Source organism: Scyliorhinus torazame, chromosome 2, assembly GCF_047496885.1.
Source record: "Scyliorhinus torazame isolate Kashiwa2021f chromosome 2, sScyTor2.1, whole genome shotgun sequence".
Taxonomy (NCBI): domain Eukaryota; kingdom Metazoa; phylum Chordata; class Chondrichthyes; order Carcharhiniformes; family Scyliorhinidae; genus Scyliorhinus; species Scyliorhinus torazame.
The window spans coordinates 260,812,498-260,834,373 of record NC_092708.1 but is presented as its reverse complement, the minus strand read 5'-3'; the positions used below and the strand labels follow the sequence as shown (position 1 = coordinate 260,834,373).

The following is a 21,876-nucleotide window of genomic DNA, read 5'->3' as shown; positions in this document are numbered from 1 at the left end:
CTTTGCGCCATGAGCTAACCACTCCAACAGCAAGGCTTCAGTGAATGACTATATTATCCATCTCTAGAAAACCCAGAGAGGCCAAAGTTAAGCTGGCTGACCCAGAATGATACCAAATTCCCGATCAGCAAACCATTCTGGTAACCCCCTTCCATCTCCCTCCAACAGTTTCAAGGTTTCTCATTTTTGGGTATCTGGGCCATGATCAAAACTTCACTTCCTCCCACACATAATGCCCTCAGAGAAATCAGTGGTCAGTGCATTGGCAAATTTTTTTACCATTATTTTAACGATTGGTTCTGTGGATAAACAAATGCATGACCCATTTTATGGCTGTGACATTCAGCAATATAGATGTTCCCTGGTTCAATCCAAGGTTTGTGCTGATTTACTTGATCTCAGCCTGATTTCTGAACGTACACTGAATCCTCAGTGTCTCCTGCCTGGGAAAGAAGCAAAGCTCAACTAGAATTTCCATTCTTGAGTTCTCTTGAGGGACACCTGATGAATAATGTGGTGGACAGACTAGGAGGACAGGATGCAGCCCAATGGTGATCCATAGAATCCCTTCAGTGCAGAAGGAGGCCATTCGGTCCATCAAGTTTGCACCGACCATCTACGTATGCCTATTTCCCTCCCTTATCCCTGTAACTCAATGCATTGACCATGGCCAATCCTGCACATTTTTGGACTGTGGGAGGAAACTTGAGGAAACCACAGAGGGAGGACATGCAAACTCAACACGGAGAGGCAGCCAAGGCCAGAATTGAACCCAGATCTCTGGCGCTGTGAGGCAGCAGTGCTAACCACTGTGACCACCAGTCCTCACAAATGTACCGATAACACTCACTGTATTGACTCACATGTCTAGCATGGACATTTGGATGAGGACGAGACTGAGGGAACGTGTGCAATGAGACATCAGTGCTTTCAGATGGAACAAAATGTTTTAAAAAAATATATTTTATTAAGGTATTTGAAAATTTTTATAACAGGAACAAAAACAATGACATCAACATGGTAAAATAAACATTTCCCCCCCAGCCCAATCTTCACACACCTCAACCATACAACAACATCCCCCAACCCCTTTGGAATACTGCATCTGCTGACATTTTTAATTTTCCCCAGGAAAGTCGACAAACGACTGCCACCTCCGTGAGAACCCTAACATAACCTCTTAAGGCAAACTTTATTTTCTCAAGACTGAGAAACCCAGCCATGTCACTAACCCAGGTCTCGACATTCTGGGGTTTCGAGTCCCTCCACATTAACAAGATCCATCTCCGGGCTACCAGGGAGACAAATGCCAGGACGTCGGCCTCTTTCGCCCCAGATCTTCCGACACTCCAAAGATCGCTACCTCCGGACACGGCACCACCCGTGTTTTTAGCACCGTGGACATTGCCTTAGCAAAACCCTGCCAAACCCCTCTAAGCTTCGGGCATGCCCAAAACATGTGGACATGATTTGCTGGGCTTCCTGTGCACCTCGCACACCTATCCTCTACCCCGAAAAACTTGCTCATCCTAGCCACTGTCATGTGTGCCCGGTGGACTACCTTAAATTGTATCAGGCTAAGCCTGGCGCACGACAAGGAAGTATTAACCCTGCTTAGGGCATTCGCCCATAGACCCGCCTCTATCTCTCCTCCTAGCTCGTCCACCCACTTGCCCTTAAGTCCTCCTTCGGAGTTTCCTCCTCCTCTGAAAGCTCCGAGTAAATATCCGATACCTTCCCCTCTCCCACTCAGGTACTGGAAACTACTCGATCCTATATCCCCCGTGGCGGCAGCAGCGGAAAGGCCGGCATCTGTTTTCCCAGGAAGTTGCGCACCTGCAAATACCTAAAACCATTCCCTGCTGGCAATTTAAATTTATCCCCCAAAACCTTCAAGCTGGGAAAGCTCCCATCTATAAATAGATCCCTCATCCTTCTAATTCCTGCCCTCTGCCAACTCCGGAACCCGCCATCTAGCCTACCCGGTACAAACCTGTGGATGTTATAAATCGGCGTCCAAATCGATGCTCCCCCCACTCTCTTATATCTCCTCCATTGCCCCCAGATCCTCAGAGCCGCCACTACCACCGGACTTGTGGAGTATCGGGCCAGCGAGAACAGCAGAGGTGCCGTTACCAATGCTCCCAAACTGGTGTCATCACATGACGCCGCCTCCATCCGCTCCCATGCCGACCCCACCCCCACTACCCACTTCCTGATCATGGCTATATTAGCCATGTAATCACCCAGTAGTAATTGCAGAAGTTCGGCAGCGCCAACCCACCCTCCCCCCGACTGCGCTCCAGCAACACTTTCTTCACTCGCAGGGTTTTACTCGCCCACACAAAGCCCAAAATAATCTTATTCACCCGCTTGAAAAAGGCCTTAGGGATGAAGATGGGGAGGCACTGAAAGAGAAACAGAAATCTGGGGAGGACTGTCATTTTCACGGTCTGAGCCCTCCCCGCCAGTGGTAGTGGGAGCATGTCCCATCTCTTAAAGTCCCCTTCCATTTGTTCTACCAACCGGGATAGGTTTTACTTGTGTACTACCTCCCATTCCCAGGCCACCTGGTTTCCCAGATATCGAAAGCTCTTTCCTACCATTCTTATACTTAGCCTATACTTAGCTTCAGAATTGGCCCACCAGGTCAAGTGAACAAATGGCCTTTCGTTCAGGTCCTGAGTCTGCAGGATTCAAAAGCTGGTATGGACTTGTAGCTAGGAGCGCCTATCTCATAGCGAGCGTTGACTGGAGACTTACTTGGTTGATGCGGCAGCTTAGACAGGTCACTCTCACGGGTTGATTCAAGTTGCTGAGTGACCCTGCCAAAGAAGACTGATTTGAACTTGGGGGCTTTACTTTATAGTCCCCAGGGGCTACCCGCCCTTCGGGGCGGACCCCGTACCTGGTTCCAAATGATTGGACTGCGTTCCGATCATTTGGATCGATTTCTCCAATACTGGAGTTGTTCCCTGATCGCTGGGCGGTCCCTAAATGTCCGTTGGCCTTCCTTTGTCTTGGCTCCTGCTGGCGCTGAGGAGTCTGGCTTGGCTTTATTCACCTTAAGTGTTGCGATTGTGCCTTGGACTCGCTCATTACTATGCAGATGGCTGCTGGTTTCAGTGCTGTCTGGTTTTTGCAAGTTTCAATACACATCATTTCTGCACTTGCTCAATTTTGCCTGTGTTGGCTGAATTTCCCTTTAGTCTTTGCGGTTCTCCATTTTAAGTCGGGAAGAGGCCAACCCAGGTGGCTACAGAGGAAAGCGAGGGAGGACTGGGGGGGGGGGGGGGGGCGGAATGGGAGCAGCAGTGAAGGGGGGAATGAAGGGGGGGGGGGGCTGGTAGGGAGGATTGTATGCTGAGCCAGACGGTTGATTTGTTATGCTCTGGGTGTAGCATAAGCGGCTTCCTTGTGGTGCACTTGACAAAGGAAGGTTCAGACGTGGAGATGACTTCAACACGTTTATTAAACTATTTACACTTCTATTACTCGGGTTCGACACTACTGCTAATCCTACTATAGCTATCCAGACTGACTAACCAGTTGCTGCAATCCACGAGGTGGGTGCAATATTGAATCAACCCTGTCTCTGTACTCACTGACTGTCTCCACTGGAAAGAGGCAGATCATGTATGTGGTGTCCTTTATATATGGTTGGTGTAATGCCCCCTTGTGGTCGTGTCACCACCTTGTGAATCGTGAATGTCTATTGGTCGTGTCCTATCTACTTGATCTATTGGTTGAGTGTGTGTGTGTGTGATGTCTCTTGTGCTCCCTCTAGTGTCTAGCTAGCCTATATGTATTTACATTGATGCATATCACCACATCCCCCCTTTTTTATATGTTACATATTTTCTGTACACTTTCAGAAAATTGAACAAAAAACAGGCAGATAAGTTAAGGTATATACAAGTCATGGGAACAGTGATTAAACAAGAAGTCCAAATCTTTTGTGCGAATCCAAAAACCATCAATCATCATGGTCAAATGTCTCTCTTGGTTATGAACGCCATCAACGTCCCTGTGCCACAGGAACCAAGAAGTGATCAAATCACTTCGCTGTCTGATTTGGAGTCCCTTTCTTTTTTTATGTTTGTGATGGTGCTGTCGGATGGCATCTTGTAGCTGATAAGGTGTTGACGTTGAAGAGGTACCATCAACAGTATCATTCAAAGTCATGGATGTGCCATATGTTGAAGTTGGATAAGACTGTACATACTGGTTCTGGCTACATGCTGTGCTGGAAGGTTGATCCTGCTGAGAACCGTTGAAGCTTGTTCTGGCCACATGCTGCTTGTTATTACTGACCCAGTGTAATTGTTAAGTGACTGGGTCACGGAGGCTGTCCATGAGCTCGCTGCGGAGGCTTGTGACACTGGAGTCGCTTCTTGTTCATGCAAGGACTGCGGTGTGGAGTCTTGCGTGTCTTCTTTCGTAGAGTCGGGAACCCTGAGCGGTGCATGGACCACGCTCTGTGTGGCAGCAGGCCGCTCTCTGTGGGCTTGTACCACTCTCTGTCTCTTGGTTTCAGGCCACAGCATAATCCTGCACTCACGAGTCGGGATGTCATATCTGCTGGCCTGAAGATCCTCAAATCCGAAGAACTCGTCGTCGAGGTCGTCAATGTGCAACACGTCTAGTTGCGGATCGGATTTGGTAATGGGGTAGCCTCCCAAGGTGAAACGTTCGTCTGAGTCGTTGTCTTCCAAGACCACATCATCACGTTTTGTGTCGGAGCGGGCATTGGGCTCGCGTGGTCCAGAGAAAATGTAAAGGTCGGTTTCGAAATGTTCAAGGTCAGAATCATCGCATTGTGCTGTCATTCCAGGTGAAGGAAGGTTTTTTACGGCTTTAAAAGATTTTTTCTTTGATTTGGGATGTTTCCCCTTTAAATGGGCGTGGTCTGGGGCCTCTGACATCATGCCACATGTGACATCATACGTAGGAAGCGGATGCGCAAATCGCTGTTTCTGTACCGGGGCCCATTTTCATGATCGCGCATACGCAGACGGACCTTCCCGTTCTGTGCGCTTCTCACGCAACTGCGCAAGTGCAGTCCCTTTAGAAAGATGGCCGCCGATCAAAATTGTTCTCTGCTCCGGGATCTCGGCCTCGTGGTGAGTACTGGCGCTTCTCTTACCTTTTCTTGCTGGTTGGAGTGTGTTTTCCTCACAGTATTTGCCGAATTCGTCCAGGACTTCCTGGAAGTCGCATCTGTTTTGTCCTTTGGAGAACTTGAATTTTTAAAAGATTTCTTCTGCTTTGGCACCGGCGATGGTAAGCAGTAGCTCTGTCTTTTCAGCATCGGCCACATCTTGTAGGTCGCCTGCTACCAGGAAGATTCCAAACTTTTGCCGGAATGCCTGCCAGTTTTCGCGGAGATCACCGTGGCACTGGAGCTGCTGCGGAACCCGGATCTCGAACATGAGTATCGTTGCTTGTTCTCACTGTACGCTGAGGTATGGCTATATGGATTGAAACAGTTCACTGCTGGTACCATGATTTTTTATGCTCCAGGTGTAGCATAAGGAACTTCCTTGTGGTGCACTTGACAAAGGAAGGTTCAGACGTGGAGATAACTTCAACACGTTTATTAAACTATTTACACTTCTATTACTCGGATTACTACTGCTAATCATACTATAGCTACCCAGACAACCAGTTGCTGCAATCCACGTGGTGGGAGTGATATTGAATCAACCCTGTATCTGTACTCACTGACTGTCTCCACTGGAAAGAGGCAGATCAGGTGTGTGGTGTCCTTTATATATGGGTTGGTGTGGACTTCTGGTTGCGGCTATGCGGAGCGAAGTTGCCATTCGGCAACTCCCACAAAAACGGACTTTCGGGCTCTTTTCAGGGCCCCCAACGGCACTTTTTCGACGTTTCCTGGTGTGGGAAGGAGATTATAACAGCTCCCCGATACTATATGGCTTCTTCTAGGAGCGGGGCGACTAAAAAGGTGGTGGTGGACCCGAAGAAGGTGCGAGGGAAGAAGAACAGAATGGCGGCGGGCGGAGACCAGGCAGCGTGGATGCAGTGGGCGGAGGAGCAGCAGGAGGGTATCCAGCGCTGCTTCAGCGAGATTAAAGCGGACCTGCTAGAGCTGATGAAGGCTTCTATGGATAAGCTGCTGGAGACACAGACGGCCCAGGAGGTGGCGATCCGAGAGGCTCGACAAAAGATCTCCGACAACGAGGACGAGATCTAAGGCCTGGCAGTAAAGGTGGAGGCGCACGAGGCGCTCCACAAGAAATGGCAGGAGCGGTTCGAGGAGATGGAGAATCTGTCGAGGCGGAAGAATCTGCGGATTCTGGGCCTCCCGGAGGTGCTGGAGGGGCCGGACGTGGTGGCCTATGTGGTCACCATGTTAAACTCACTGATGGGAGCGGGGTCCTTCCAGGGGCCCCTGGAGCTGGAAGGGGCCCATAGAGTGCTGGCGAGGAGGCCCAAGGCTAACGAGCCTCCGCGGGCGGTGCTGGTGAGGTTCCATCGGTTCGTTGATCGGGAGTGTGTGCTCAGGTAGGCCAAGAAGGAGAGGAGCAGCAGGTGGGAGAACGTGGAGGTTCGAATATACCAGGACTGGAGTGCGGAGGTGGCGAAGAGGAGGGCCGAAGATAATCGAACGAAGGCGGTGCTGCACAGGAAGGGGGTGAAGTTTGGCATGTTGCAGCCGGCGTGACTGTGGGTCACCTATAAGGACCAGCACCATTAGTTTGAGTCTCCGGAGGAGGCGTGGGCCTTTGTTCAGGCCGAGAAGTTGGACACAGATTGAGGGTCGGGATGGGCGTTTGGGGACTGCAGTTGATACGCTAAATTTTTTTTTTGAGGGGGGGCCTTTGCTTTGCTCTGCTCCTGGTTTCTTTTTCTCTGTGTTTTTCTCTTTCGGGTTGGTGAGGGTGGTTGGGGCGGGTTGGGCACTGTTTTGGTTGGGTTGGTCGGGGTGGCTCCTGGAGGGGGGTAGGTAAACGGAACAGGGGTGGTGGCCGGCGGTGAGATGGGGCCTTGCGGGGGAGGCCCGAGTCGGGGGTGAGGGGACTGGGCCTGTAAAAGGAGCTGCGTTAGAGGTGGCGGGGCCGGGTTGGTGGAAAGCGCGGGCTTTTTCCCGCGCTTAAGACTGGAGGGGGCGGGGCCGGGGCGGGGAAGCGAGGGTTGTTTCCCACGCTGACAATGGAAGGGGGAGGGGGAGAGCCTATGGATGGGGAATGGGAGAGGAGGGTGTGCCACACAATGGGAGGAGTCGAAGGAGAGGCGGGAGTGGCCGGGGTCAGCTGACTTGCGGAAGTGCAATGGGGGGAGTAAATCAGCTAGGATGGGTCCTAGCCGGTGGTGGGGGGGGGGGGGGAAAGAGAGAATCGAGTTGCTGCTGCTATGGTCAAGGGGGAGCTGGAGCGAGTGTGGGGGGGGTCGAGACGGGGGTATGCCGCCGTGGGGAACGGGCCGGGTGTGGGGGGCGGGCGCATGGCTGGCCGAGGAGGGGTCATGGCTAAATCGGCGGGGGAGGGGGGCCGGTAGCCCCCTGATCCGGCGGATAACCTGGAATGTAAGGGGACTGAACGGGCCGGTTAAGCGGGCCTGGGTGTTCGCGCACCTGAAGGGGCTGAAGGCGGTTGTGGTTATACTCCAGGAGACACACCTGAAGGTTGTAGACCAGGTAAGACTGAGGAAAGGGTGGGTAGGTCAGGTGTTTCACTCGGGGCTGGATGCCAAAAATCGAGGGGTGGCGATCTTGGCGGGAAAGAAGGTGTCATTTGAGGTGTCGAGCATTGTGGCAGATAATGGGGGCAGGTACGTAATGGTAAGTGGTAAGTTGCAGGGAGAGAGGGTGGTACTGGTCAATGTGTATGCCCCGAATTGGGACGATGCGGGTTTTATGCGGCGTATGTTGGGTCGGATCCCAGACTTGGAAGTGGGGGGCCTGATAATGGGGAGACCTTAACACGGTGCTGGATCCGGCACTGGATCGCTCCAGGTCTAGGACGGGTAGGAAGCCGGCGGCGGCTAGAGTGCTGAGGGGGTTTATGGACCAGATGGGAGGGGTGGACCCTTGGAGATTTGCAAGGCCGGGGGCTAGGGAATTTTCATTCTTCTCACATGTCCATAAGGCTTATTCCCAAATCGACTTTTTCCATTTTGAGTAGGGCGCTGATAGCGAGAGTAGAGGATACTGAGTATTCGGCAATAGCCATTTCGGACCACGCCCCGCATTGGGTGGACTTGGAGATGGGGGAGGAGAGGGAGCAGCGCCCGTTGTGGCGCTTGGAGGTGGGGCTGTTGGCGGACGAGGAGGTGAGCGAGCGGATCCAAGGAAGTACAGAGAAGTATTTGGAGACCAACGACAATGGGGAGGTCTGAGTGGGGATGGTATGGGAGGCGCTGAAGGCGGTGGTGAGGGGAGAGCTGATCTCCATTAGGGCCCATAAGGAGTGGGGGGAGAGGAAGAGGCTGGTGGGGGAGATGGTGAGGGTAGACAGGAGGTATGCGGAAGTGCCCGAGGAAGGATTGTTGAGGAAGAGGCGCAGCCTCTAGGCCGAATTCGACCTGGTGACCACCAGGAAGGTGGAGGTGCAGTGGAGGAAGGCCCAGGGGGCGATTTACGAGTATGGGGAAAAGGCAAGCCGGATGCTGGCGTATCAGCTTCGGAAGCGGGACGCAGCTCGGGAGATCGGGGGAGTTAAGGACAGGGGAGGGAGTGTGGTGCGGAGTGGGGTTGGCATCAATGGGGTCTTCAAGGACTTTTACGAGGAATTGTACCGATCCGAGCCCCCAAGGGAGGAGGGAGGGATGGGCCGCTTCCTGGACCAATTGAGGTTTCCGAAGGTGGAAGAGGGACTGGTGGAGGGATTGGGGGCCCCGATTGGGCTAGAGGAGCTGACCGAAGGGATAGGGAGCATGCAGGCGGGTAAGGCACCGGGGCCGGACGGTTTCCCGGTCGAATTCTATAAAAAATATATGGGCCCGTTGCTAGTCAGGACCTTCAGTGAGGCAAGGGAGGGGGGTGCTTTGCCGCCGCCGATGTCCCGGGCACTGATCTCCTTGATCCTGCAGTGTGGGTCTTACAGACCGATCTCCTTGCTAAATGTAGATGCCAGGTGCTGGCGAAGGTCTTAGCCACGAGGGTTGAGGATTGTGTGCCGCAGATCATCCATGAAGACCAGACGGGGTTTGTGAAGGGGAGACAGTTGAACGCGAATGTGCGGAGGCTTTTGAACGTTATCATGATGCCGGCGAGGGAGGGGGAGGCGGAGATAGTGGTGGCGATGGATGCTGAGAAAGCCTTCGATAGGGTAGAGTGGGGGTACCTGTGGGAGGTGCTGAAGAGGTTAGGGTTTGGGGAGGGGTTTGTCAGGTAGGTTAGGCTGTTGTACGAGGTCCCGATGGCGAGTGTGGCCACAAACAGGAGGAGGTGCGAGTACATTTGGTTGCACCGAGGGACGAGGCAGGGGTGTCCCCTGTCCCCCTTGCTCTTCACACTGGCGACTGAACCCCTGGCTATGGCACTGAGGGAGTCAAGGAACTGGAGGGGGTTGGTGCGGGGTGGGGAGGAGCATAGGGTGTCGCTCTGTGCGGACGACCTGCTGCTATATGTGGCGGACCCGGTGGGGGGAATGCCGGAGGTAATGAGGATTCTTAGGGAATTCGGGGACTTTTCGGGGTACAAGCTCAACATGGGGAAGAGCGAGCTGTTCGTGGTTCACCCAGGGGACCAGGAGAGGGGGATTGGCGAGCTCCCACTAAAAAGGGCGGAGAGGAGATTCAGGTATTTGGGGGTCCAGGTGGCCAGGAGCTGGGCGGCCCTGAATAGGCTTAATTTCACAAGGCTGGTGGAGCAAATGGAGGAGGAGTTCAAGAGGTGGGACGCATTGCCGCTGTCCTTGGCGTGTAGGGTGCAGTCAATCAAAATGATGGTGCTCCCAAGACTTTTGTTCCTGTTCCAGTGCCTCCCCGTGTTTATCCCGAAGGCTTTTTTAGGCGGGTTAACAGGAGTATAATTGGGTTTGTGTGGGCGTGAGGGACTCCGAGGGTGAGAAGGGTGTTCCTGGAGCGGAGTAGAGATAGGGGGGATTGGCGCTGCCCAATCTTTGTGGGTACTACTGGGCCGCCAATGCGACGATGGTGCGCAAGTGGGTGATGGAGGGGGCTGCATGGAAGAGGCTGGAGACGGCGTCTTGTGTGGGTACGAATCTGAGGGCGCTGGCAACGGCGCCGCTGCCGCTCCCTCCAAGGTGGTATACCACGAGCCCAGTGGCGGCGGCTGCCCTCAAAATCTGGGGACAGTGGAGGCGGCATGGGGGGGGGGGGGGGGGGTGGGAGTTGGGGCCTCGGCGTGGACCCCAATACGGGGGAACCACCAGTTCGCCCCAGGGAGAGCAGGTGGAGGGTTTTCGGGGTGGCACAGGGCAGGGATACGAAGGTTGGGGGACCTGTTTGTGGACGGGACGTTCGCGAGCCTGGGTGAGCTGGAGGAGAAGTACGGGCTCCCCCCGGGGAACACCTTCAGGTACTTACAAGTAAGGGCGTTTGCTAGACGGCAGGTGGTGGAATTCCTGCGGCTACTGCCACACACAGTACAGGACAGGGTGCTCTCGGGGGGGTGGGTGGGAGTGGGGAAGATCTCGGAAACTTACAAAGTGATGCAGGAGGAGGAGGCGGCCTCGGTGGTGGAGGTGAAAGGTAAGTGGGAGGAGGAGTTGGGAGAGGAGATTGAGGAAGGGACGTGGACAGATGCCCGGCGAAGGCTTCTTCTTCAGTGGAAGGATGTGAGGCCCCCAAGAGTGGAATCCTGGATCAATGATATGGCGGGGTTCATTAAATTGGAGAGAGAGTGAAATTCGCCTTGAGAGGGTCGGTACAAGGGTTCTTTAGGCGGTGGCAACCGTTCTTAGACTTCCTGGCAGAACGATAGACATTGGTCAATGGCAGCAGCAGCTCGGGGGGGGGGGGGGGGGGGGGGGGGGGTTTACTTTATTTCTGTTTTTGTTATTTACACTGGAGGGTCCAGGGGGGTGTATATACCAGTTGTGTTAAGTCGGGGTGTTAATGTTAATCTATTATTTATGTACAGGGGGGAGGGGAGGATTGCTTTTCTCGACCATGTTTTGTACTTAACCCTGTTGGGTTCCTTTTTCATTTTGTTATTGATATTTTATGAAAACCTTAATAAAAATTATTTTTTAAAAAATAAAAATATATGGGTTGGTGTAATGCCCTCCTGTGGTCGTGTCACCTCTGTGTATATCGTGAATGTCCATTGGGCGTGTCCTATCTAACCGATCTATTGGTTGAGAGTGTGTGTGTGTGTGTGTGTGTGTGTGTGTGTGATGTCTCTGGTGCTCCCTCTAGTGTCTAGCTAGCCTACATGTATTTACATTGATGCACATCACCACAACGGTGACAGACTGTAAATAGAGAAACCCAAGAAGAAATGTTTGTGACTGTACAATGAATGAAAACAAACGGCAATGTATATAATTTTGAAAATGACAATAAAAAGATTTTTTTTTTTTTTTAAATCATCACAGTCTGTCCAACCTTTATCGGAACTCAGGAAAATAAATACCTCAACTCGACATTCGTTGAGCGGGTTAATAAACAGAGGCTTTCTGTCCGGGTACAGATAAACGTACTGTCGTCTGAAATTTTCGGCATATCGCAGCATGGTCTGTTCCTTGACAGTGTTTTCTTGATAAGATGTTGGATAGTCCATGATGCCCATTTCTAGCGTGAGTACTTCCCTATATCAGGAAAACAAAGAAAAAGCTTACACTTATATAATGCCTTTCTATCCTCAGAATGTCTTGAAAGAGTTTTCTAGACAATGAATGCAGCTGAAAGCTGTCACAAACAGCAGCGAGATAATGAGCAATTTATAGAATCACAGAACATTGAATCATTACAGCACAGCAGAAGGCCATTCAGCCTTTTGTGCCTGTGCCAGCTCTCTGCAAGAGAATCTTAGCTAGTCCAGATCTCCCACCTTTTCCTGGTAGCCCTGCAAATGTTTGCTATCCAGATAATTATCTGCTTTCCTTTTGAAAGCATGATTGATGTACCATCAGTGACTACGAGACGAATGGTGAACAATTGAGGCTTTAATGTGCTAGATGTTAAGCCTCCTGCAGCTGGAACCAGAATGGGGGCAGCGCAGGAGAGCGTACACTTTTATACAGAGCTTGCTGGGTGGAGGCAGCAGGCAGGGATTTACTGTAATGACTGGAGTACAATGGCAGTACCGTAATACACGCAGTGTATGATCAGTGTTTACCACATTCACCCCCTGTTTAAAAAAGTGACGTTACAGGTCGAGTCTGCCGGGGGCTTTGACCCTCCGCCGCGATCGCCTCACTCCCACTGGTGTGGGCGCCGATGTGGGTACCTGCGACTGCGGGAGCGTGTTGTCCTCTCCTTCTTCACCCAGTCGTGGATCCGGTGGGGGGACGGGCGGGGATGGCAACCGGAGGGGGAGGGGGCGGTACCAGGTCGGCGGTGGTGGTGATGTTGGATGGGAAACCAGAGGGTGCCAGGTCCCAGAGGGAGACTGTATCCTGTCACCCGTCCTGGTGTGCCACGTAGGCCGGCTGTGGGTTCGCATGGAGGAGGAGGACTTTTTCGACGAGAGGGTTTGATTTATGGCTCCTCGCATGCTTCCGGAGGAGGGCGGACCCAGGAACTATCAGCCAGGTTGGGAGCGAGACCCTGGAGGTGGACTTCATAGGGAAAGCAAACACACGTTCGTGAGGGGTCTCATTGGTAGCAGTGCACAGGAGCGACCGGATGGAGTGGAGCGCATCGGGGAGGACCGCCTGCCAGCGGGAGACCGGGAGACTCTTAGACCGAAGGGCCAGCAGGACGGCCTTCCAGACCGTCGCGTTCTCCCTCTCAACCTGTCCGTTTCCCCGGTGGTTGTAGCTGGTCGTCCTGTTGGAGGCAATGCCTTTGTTGAGCAGGAACTGACGCAGCTCATCACTCATGAAGGAGGGTCCCCGATTGCTGTGGATGTAGATGGGGAAACCAAACAAGGTGAAGAGATTGTGTAGGGCCTTGATGACAGTGGCAGAAGTCATGTCAGGGCATGGGATGGCAAAAGGGAAACGGGAGCACTCGTCAATTATATTGAGAAAGTACATGTTACGGTCAGTGGAGGCGAGGGGCCCTTTGAAGGCGATGCTGAGGCGCTCAAAGGGGCGGGAGGCGTTTACCAGATGTGCTCTGTCCGGCCGATAGAAGTGCGGTTTGCACTCAGCCCAGACCTGGCAGTCCCTGGTCACAGTCCTGACCTCCTCGATGGAGTAGGGCAGGTTGCAGGCCTTGATAAAGTGGAAGAACCGGGTGACCCCCGGGTGTCAGAGATCATTGTGGAGAGCCCGAAGCCAGTCTACTTGTGCGCTGGCACATGTACCGCAGGATAGGGCATCTGGGGGCTCATTGAGCTTCCGAGGGCGATACAAGATCTCGTAGTTATAGGTGGAGAGTTCGATCCTCCACCTCAAGATCTTGTCGTTCTTAATCTTGCCCCGCTGTGTGTTGCTAAACATGAAGGCAACCGACCATTGGTCAGTGAGGAGAGTGAATTTCCTGCCGGCTAGGTAATGCGTCCAATGTCGCACAGCTTCCAACAATGGCTTGGGCCTCCTTTTCGACAGAGGAGTGCCGAAATTCGGAGGCATGGAGGATGCGAGAGAAGAAAGCCACGGGTCTGCCCGCCTGGTTGAGGGTGGCGGCGTGAGCCCCGTCCGATGTGTCGCTCTCCACCTGAACGGGGAGGAACTCGTCGACTGCGTGCACCATGGCTATGGCGATGTCCGCCTTGATGTGGTTGAAGGCCCGGCAGGCCACAGCCGTCAGGGGGAAAATGGTGGATTTGATGAGTGGGCGGGCCTTGTCCGCATAATTAAGGACCCACCGGGCATAATATGAGAAGAATCGTAGGCATAGTTTCATAGCCTTAGGACAGTGAGGGAGGGGGTGTTCCAGGAGGGGGCGCATGCAGTCGGGGTCGGGCCCTAGGACCCCATTTTCCACAAACTAGCCAAGAATGGCTGAGCGGGTTGTGCGGAAAACGCATTTCTCCTGAAAAGGTAAGGTTAAAGAGAGTTTAGTGGTGTGGAGGAATTTCTGGAGATTCGCGTCGTGGTCCTGCTCGTCATGGCTGCAGATGGTAGCCCGCAATCCGTACTGGTCAACCATTCAGTCCATCTCTCGCTGGAAGACCGAGACCCCATTGGTGACGCCGAAGGGAACCCTAAGGAAATGGTCGAGGCGGCCATCTGCTTCGAATGCAGTGTATTGGCGGTCCTCCGGGTAGGATGGGGAGCTGGTGGTATGCGGATTTCAAGTCAACTGTAGAGAAGACTTGATACTGCGCAAACTAGTTGACCATGTCAGATATGCGTGGAAGGGGGTTCGCGTCGAGCTGCGTGCACCAGTTGATCGTCAGACTGTAGAACATAGAACATTACAGCGCAGTACAGGCCCTTCGGCCCTCAATGTTGCGCTGACCTGTGAAACCACTCTAAAGCCCATCTACACTATTCCCTTATCGTCCATATGTCTATCCAATGACCATTTGAATGCCCTTAGTGTTGGCGAGTCCACTACAGTTGCAGGCAGGGCATTCCAAGCCCTTACTACTCTCTGAGTAAAGAACCTACCTCTGACATCTGTCTTATATCTATCTCCCCTCAATTTAAAGCTATGTCCCCTCGTGCTAGACATCACCATCCGAGGAAAAATGCTCTCACTGTCCACCCTATCCAATCCTCTGATCATCGTGTATGCCTCAATTAAGTCACCTCTGAACCTTCTTCTCTCCAACGAAAACAGCCTCAAGTCCCTCAGCCTTTCCTCATAAGATCTTCCCTCCATACCAGGCAACATTCTGGTAAATCTCCTCTGCACCCTTTCCAATGCTTCCACATCCTTCCTATAATGCGGCGACCAGAATTGCACGCAATACTCCAAATGCGGCCGCACCAGAGTTTTGTACAGCTACAACATGACCTCATGGCTCCGAAACTCAATCCCCCTACCAATAAAAGCTAACACACCGTACGCCTTCTTAACAACCCTCTCAACCTGGGTGGCAACTTTCAGGGATCTATGTATATGGACACCGAGATCTCTCTGCTCATCCACACTGCCCAAGAATCTTACCATTAGCCCAGTACTTTGTCTTCCTGTTATTCCTTCCTAAATGAATCACCTCACACTTTTCTGCATTAAACTCCATTTGCCCCTCTCAGCCCAGCGCTGCAGCTTATCTATGTCCCTCTGTAACTTGTTACATCCTTCTGCACTGTCCACAACTCCACCGACTTTAGTGTCATCTGCAAATTTACTCACCCATCCATCTACGCCCTCCTCCAGGTCATTTATAAAAATGACAAACAGCAGTGGCCCCAAAACAGATCCTTGTGGTACACCACGAGTAACTGGACTCCAGTCTGAACATTTCCCATCTACCACTACCCTTTGTCTTCTTCCTGCTAGCCAATTTCTGATCCAAACTGCTAAATCACCCTGAATCCCATGCCACTGTATTTTCTGCAGTAGCCTACCATGGGGAACCTTATCAAATGCTTCACTGAAATCCATATACACCACATCAACTGCTTTACCCTCATCCACCTGTTTGGTCACCTTCTCAAAGAACTCAATAAGGTTTGTGAGGCACGACCTACCCTTCACAAAACCGTGTTGACTATCTCTAATCAAATTATTCCTTTCCAGATGATTATACATCCTATCTCTTATAAACCTTTCCAAGATTTTGCCCACAACAGAAGTAAGGCTCACTGGTCTATACTTACTGGGGTTGTCTCTACTCCCCTTCTTGAACAAGGGGACAACATTTGCTATCCTCCAGTCTTCTGGCACTATTCCTGCAGACAAAGATGACTTAAAGATCAAAGCCAAAGGCTCAGCAATCTCCTCCCTAGCTTCCCAGAGAATCCTAGGATAAATCCCATCCGGCCCAGGGGACTTATCTATTTTCACACTTTCCAGAATTGCTAACACCTCCTCCTTATGAACCTCAAGCCCTTCTAGTCTAGTAGCCTGAATCTCAGTATTCTCCTCGACAACATTGTCTTTTTCCTGTGTGAATACTGATGAAAAATATTCATTTAGCACCTCTCCTATCTCCTCGGACTCCAAGTACAACTTCCCACTACTGTCCTTGACTGGCCCTACTCTTACCGAAGTCATTTGTTTATTCCGGACATATCTAAAGAAAGCTTTAGGGTTATCCTTGATCCTACCTGCCAAAGACTTCTCATGTCCCCTCCTGGCTCTTCTTAGCTCTCTCTATAGGTCCTTCCTAGCTAACTTGTAACTCTCGAGCGCCCTAACTGAATCTTCATGTCTCATCTTTACATAAGCCTCCTTCTTCCTCTTGACAAGTGTTTCGACTGCTTTAGTAAACCACGGTTCCCTTGCTCGACCACTTCCTCCCTGCCTGACAGGTACATACTTATTAAGGACACGCAGTAGCTGTTCCCTGAACAAGCTCCACATTTCCATTGTGCCCATCCTCTGCAGTTTTCCTCTCCATCCGATGCATCCTAAGTCTTGCCTCATCGCATCATAATTGCCTTTCCCCCAGATATAACTCTTGCCCTGCGGTATATACCTATCCCTTTCCGTCACTAAAGTAAACGTAATCGAATTGTGGTCACTATCACCAAAGTGCTCACCTACCTCCAAATCTAACACCTGTCCTGGTTCATTACCCAGTACCAAATCCAATATGGCCTTGCCTCTCGTTGGCCTATCTACATACGGTGTCAGGAAACCCTCCTGCACACATTGGACAAAAACGGACCCATCTAAAGTACTCGAACTATAGCGTTTCCGGTCAATATTTGGGAAGTTAAAGTACCCCATAACAACTACCCTGTTGCTTTCGCTCCTATCCAGAATCATCTTTGCAATCCTTTCCTCTACATCTCTGGAACTTTTCGGAGGCCTATAGAAAACCCCTAACAGGGTGACCTCTCCTTTCCTGTTTCTAACCTCAGCCCATACTACCTCCGTAGACGAGTCCTCATTAAACGTCCTTTCTGCCACCGTAATACTGTCCTTGACTAACAATGCCACCCCTCCCCCTCTTTTACCACCTTCCCAGAGCTTACTGAAATATCTAAACCCCGGCACCTGCAACAACCATTCCTGTTCCTGCTCTATCCACGTCTCCGAAATGGCCACAACATCGAAGTCCCAGGTACCAACCCATGCCGCAAGTTCACCCACTTTATTCCGGATGGTCCTGGCATTCATAGATCATAGCATATCATAGAATTTACAGTGCAGAAGGAGGCCATTCGCCCCATCGAATCTGCAGCGGCTCTTTTTGAAAGAGCACCCTACCCAAGCCCACACCTCCACCCTATCCCCATAACCCAGTAACCCCACCCAACACTAAGGGCAATTTTAGACACCAAGGGCAATTTAGCATGGCCAATCCACCTAACCTGCACATCTTTGGGCTGTGGGAGGAAACCGGAGCACCCGGAGGAAACCCACGCACACACGGGGAGAGCGTGCAGACTCCGCACAGACAGTGACCCAAGCCGGGAATCGAACCTGGCACCCTGGAGCATTGAAGAAGACACACTTTAAACCACCTTCCTGCCTGCCGGTACACTCCTGTAACTTTGAAACCTTACTCATGACTTCACTACTCTCAACCTCCTGTATACTGGAGCTACAATTCAGGTTCCCAAGCCCCTGCTGAACTAGTTTAAACCCTCCCGAAGAGCATTAGCAAATTTCCCCCCCAGGATAATGGTACAAGGCGTACAGTCTGAAGTTGCTGTATTCTACGCCTTGTGCTGAGAGGGGTCGCAACGCAGTAACCCCGGATCTGTACGGAATGGGATCCGGAGGCCAGGGAGATTTTCACTGTGATGGGGAGAACCAGGAGGGAACCGCGCCTTACCGTGGCTGGATGGATGAAACTCTCAGTGCTCCCGGAGTCGAAGAGGCATGTCGTCTCGTGCCCGTTGATCCGTACGGTCGTTGTAGCGGTCACGGGGCCGAGACTGATCGAGGGTGATGGATGCAAGCTGCGGACGTTGGTGGGAGGGCCGAACGGTATCGGCGGCCAGCAGACGGCCAGGCGAGCAGGGGTCCTGGGGTGCGTTCCAAGATGGCACCGAAGATGGCGGCGCCCACGGGGCGCACATGACGGACGACATCCAAGATGGCGGTGCCACGGGCCGCACGGTGGCGACTCTAGATCGCACGTGGGGGGTGTAGCGATGCTGAGCCTGGAAACGGCAGCGACCGATCGGGCCTGACAAATGGAGGCGAAGTGGCCCTTCTTGCCACACCCTTTGCAGGTCGCACTCCGTGCTGGGCAGCGTTGTCTGGGGTGCTTGTTCAGGCCACAAAAGTAGCATTTAGGGCCTTTGGAGTTAGCTGGCTGCCGCGCGGCGCAGGCTTGCGGTGCACCCTGGTCAGATGATGGTGGGGCCCATGACGCCCACGAGGGTGCGGCGTGGTCGGAGGTGTAGGACTCCAGATTGCTTTTCAATAAATTTAGAGTCCCCAATTCATTTTTCAAATTATGGGGCAATTTAACATGGCCAATCCACCTACCCTGCACATCTTTGGGTTGTGGGTGCAAAACCCACGCAAAGACGGGGAGAATGTGCAAACTCCACACAGACAGTGCGGGAGGCCACTTCTAAGGAGTTAGCAAGCTGTACAGTCTCTGTAAGGCCGAGTGTACCCCCCTCTAATAATCACTGGCGGACGTAATTGGACTTAATGCCCGTGACATAGGCGTCGCTGATCAGCAGTTCTGTGTGTTGGACTGCCGACACCGCCTGGCAATTGCAGTTTCTGCCAAGTATCCTCAAAGCATGCAGAAAATCGTCCTGGGACTCCCCCGGCAGTTGCCGTCTCGTGGCCAGGAGGTGCCTGGCGAACACCTGATTAACAGTCTTGATGTACTGAGCGTCCCGAATGAGGAGGAAAACTTGTGGGCTCACTCGTGCGTAGAGTATTTGGAGCTTCTGTGGGTCTGAGATGATTTCTGTGGATGCTCCGAGGTATCCTTCAAAGCAGGCTAGCCAGTGCTCGAAAGTGGCTGTGGCGTTGGTTGCGTGAGGGTTCAGCTCCAAGCGATCCGGCTTGAGTAAGACGTTCATCTTCAAATTCTAGCACAATAAATTGATGAACCATCAATGACTACGAGACGAATGGTGAACAATTGAGGCTTTATTGTGCTGGATGTTAAGCCTCCTGTAGCTGGAACCAGAATGGGGGCAGCGCAGGAGAGCATACACTTTTATACAGAGCCTGCTGGATGGAGCCAGCAGGCCGGGATTTACTATAATGACTGGAGTACAATGGCAGTACCGTAATACATGCAGTGTATGATCAGTGGTGTTTACCACAATGATTGAATCTGCCTTCTCCACACTCTTAGGAAGTGCATTCTAACCATTCGCTGCGTAATAAAGCTTTTTCACATGTTACCTTTTGTTCTTTTGCCATTCACCTTAAATCTGTGCCCTTCGGTTCTCCCTGACTACTTTGTCCAGAGTGATTTTGAACACATCTATTAAAATTCCACGGAACCAAAACATTCATACTGCCCAGGTACCTCTTCCTACGGAGATCCATCCCCTGCAAGGCGACCTCCGTCCAGGCCTTCGCCATGGCAGCACTCCCATCCCCACTCAAGAAGTACTCAAGCAGCCCAGTGGTGCTAGCTAGGCTCCAGTCCTGGAACCAGCTACGACAATAATTCGGCCTAACCGAATTGTCCGATCAGGCCCCCATCTGCAACAATCACAGGTTCACGCCGACACTCACTGACGCCACCTTTAAAAGGTTGAGACAGGACTGGGGGACATTGACAGTTAGAGACCAATAAACTGACGGGAGGGTCAAAACACTGGACAAACTGATGGAAAAATTTCAACTGGCAGGGAGCAACAAATACAGGTCCCTGCAGCTTAAAAACTTCCGACAAAAGGAAACGAGGACATATCCACGACCGCCGCAACAGTCACTTCTAGAAGAATTACTGGATGCAGATTCTAGGCAAGGGAACTGTCGTGACATGTACGGATGACTGACAGACAGGGCCAGAAGTGTGAGGAACACTTGGGGTTCAAAATAGGGTGGGGATTCTGGAGTGAAACACAACACAGGGTGAACTCCACCTCCACATGCGCAAGACTCAACCTAATGCAGCTAAAAGTGGTACATAGCGCCCACTTGACCAGAACCCAAATGAGTAGGTTCTTCCTGGAGATGGAAGACAGATGTGAACGGTGCCAAGGTGGCCTGGCCAACCACGCCAACATGTTTTGGTCTTACCCCAGACTTGCTGGATATTGGACAGCCTTCTTAGAGGCAATGTCCAAAGTGGTGGGGATGAGGGTGGAGCCATGCCCGAAAGTGGCGGTTTTCGGCGTATCAGACCAGCCAGATCTTTTCATGGGAAGGGAGGCCGATGCCTTTCCCTTTGCCTCCCTGATCGCCTGCCGTAGAATCCTGCTCGGCTGGTGGTCAGCAGCACCACCTAAAGCTGCAGACTGGCTGTGTGACCTATCGGAATTTCTCCAAATGGAGAAAATCAAATTCGCCATTCGTGGGTCAGAAGCTGGCTTCCACAAAACATGGGAACCATTCACCCGATTGTCCTGGGGCCTGTTTGTCACCAGCAACTAAGTACCCAGGAGCTAGGCCAAGGTAGCCAAGATGCAATAACGGGGATGGGGAAGACCTGGGGAAACAAGAAAGCGTCGCCGAACCCAGCGAGAGAGAAGGGGGCAGTCGGGATGGAAGGGGAGGGGAGGAAGGGAGCGGGGAAAAACAACGGAGGACCAGGAGGGAGAAAAGAGAGGGGAACACAAGCAAGAACAAACAAAGAAATGTACAGCACAGGAACAGGCCCTTCGGCCCTCCAAGCCCGTGCCGACCATGCTGCCCGACTAAACTACAATCTTCTACACTTCCTGGGTCGGTATCCCTCTATTCCCATCCTATTCATGTATTTGTCAAGATGCCCCTTAAATGTCACTATTGTCCCTGCTTCCACCACCTCCTCCGGTAGCGAGTTCCAGGCACCCACTACCCTCTGCGTAAAAAACTTGCCTCATACATCTACTCTAAACCTTGCCCCTCTCACCTTAAACCTATGCCCCCTAGTAATTGACCCCTCTACCCTGGGGAAAAGCCTCTGACTATCCACTCTGTTTATGCCCCTCATAATTTTGTATACCTCTATCAGGTCGCCCCTCAACCTCCTTCGTTCCAGTGAGAACAAACCGAGTTTATTCAATCGCTCCTCATAGCTTATGCCCTCCATACCAGGCAACATTCTGGTAAATCTCTTCTGCACCCTCTCTAAAGCCTCCACATCTTTCTGGTAGTGTGGCGACCAGAATTGAACACTATACTCCAAGTGTGGCCTAACTAAGGTTCTGTACAGCTGCAACATGACTTGCCAATTCTTATACTCAATGCCCCGGCCAATGAAGGCAAGCATGCCGTATGCCATCTTGACTACCTTCTCCACCTGTGTTGCCCCTTTCAATGACCTGTGGACCTGTACTCCTAGATCTCTTTGACTTTCAATACTCTTGAGGGTTCTACCATTCACTGTATATTCCCTACCTGCATTAGACCTTCCAAAATGCATTACCTCACATTTGTCCGGATTAAACTCCATCTGCCATCTCTCCGCCCAAGTCTCCAAACAATCTAAATCCTGCTGTATCCTCCGACAGTCCTCATCGCTATCCGCAATTCCACCAACCTTTGTGTTGTCTGCAAACTTACTAATCAGACCAGTTACAATTTCCTCCAAATCATTCATATATACTACAAAGAGCAAAGGTCCCAGCACTG

General features: G+C 51.9%; 1 protein-coding gene across 5 annotated transcripts in view; it reads right to left on the bottom strand.

The window, feature by feature from the left end:
- Positions 1–21,876, bottom strand: part of ccdc135 (coiled-coil domain containing 135) — a 303,907-nt gene that overhangs the window by 227,787 nt on the left and 54,244 nt on the right. For all 5 annotated transcript variants that reach the window (XM_072486250.1, XM_072486255.1, XM_072486247.1 and 2 more), the window contains one exon: positions 11,567–11,741. In XM_072486250.1, the coding sequence (XP_072342351.1) occupies positions 11,567–11,741 (175 nt within the window). The remainder of the gene's footprint in view (positions 1–11,566; positions 11,742–21,876) is intronic.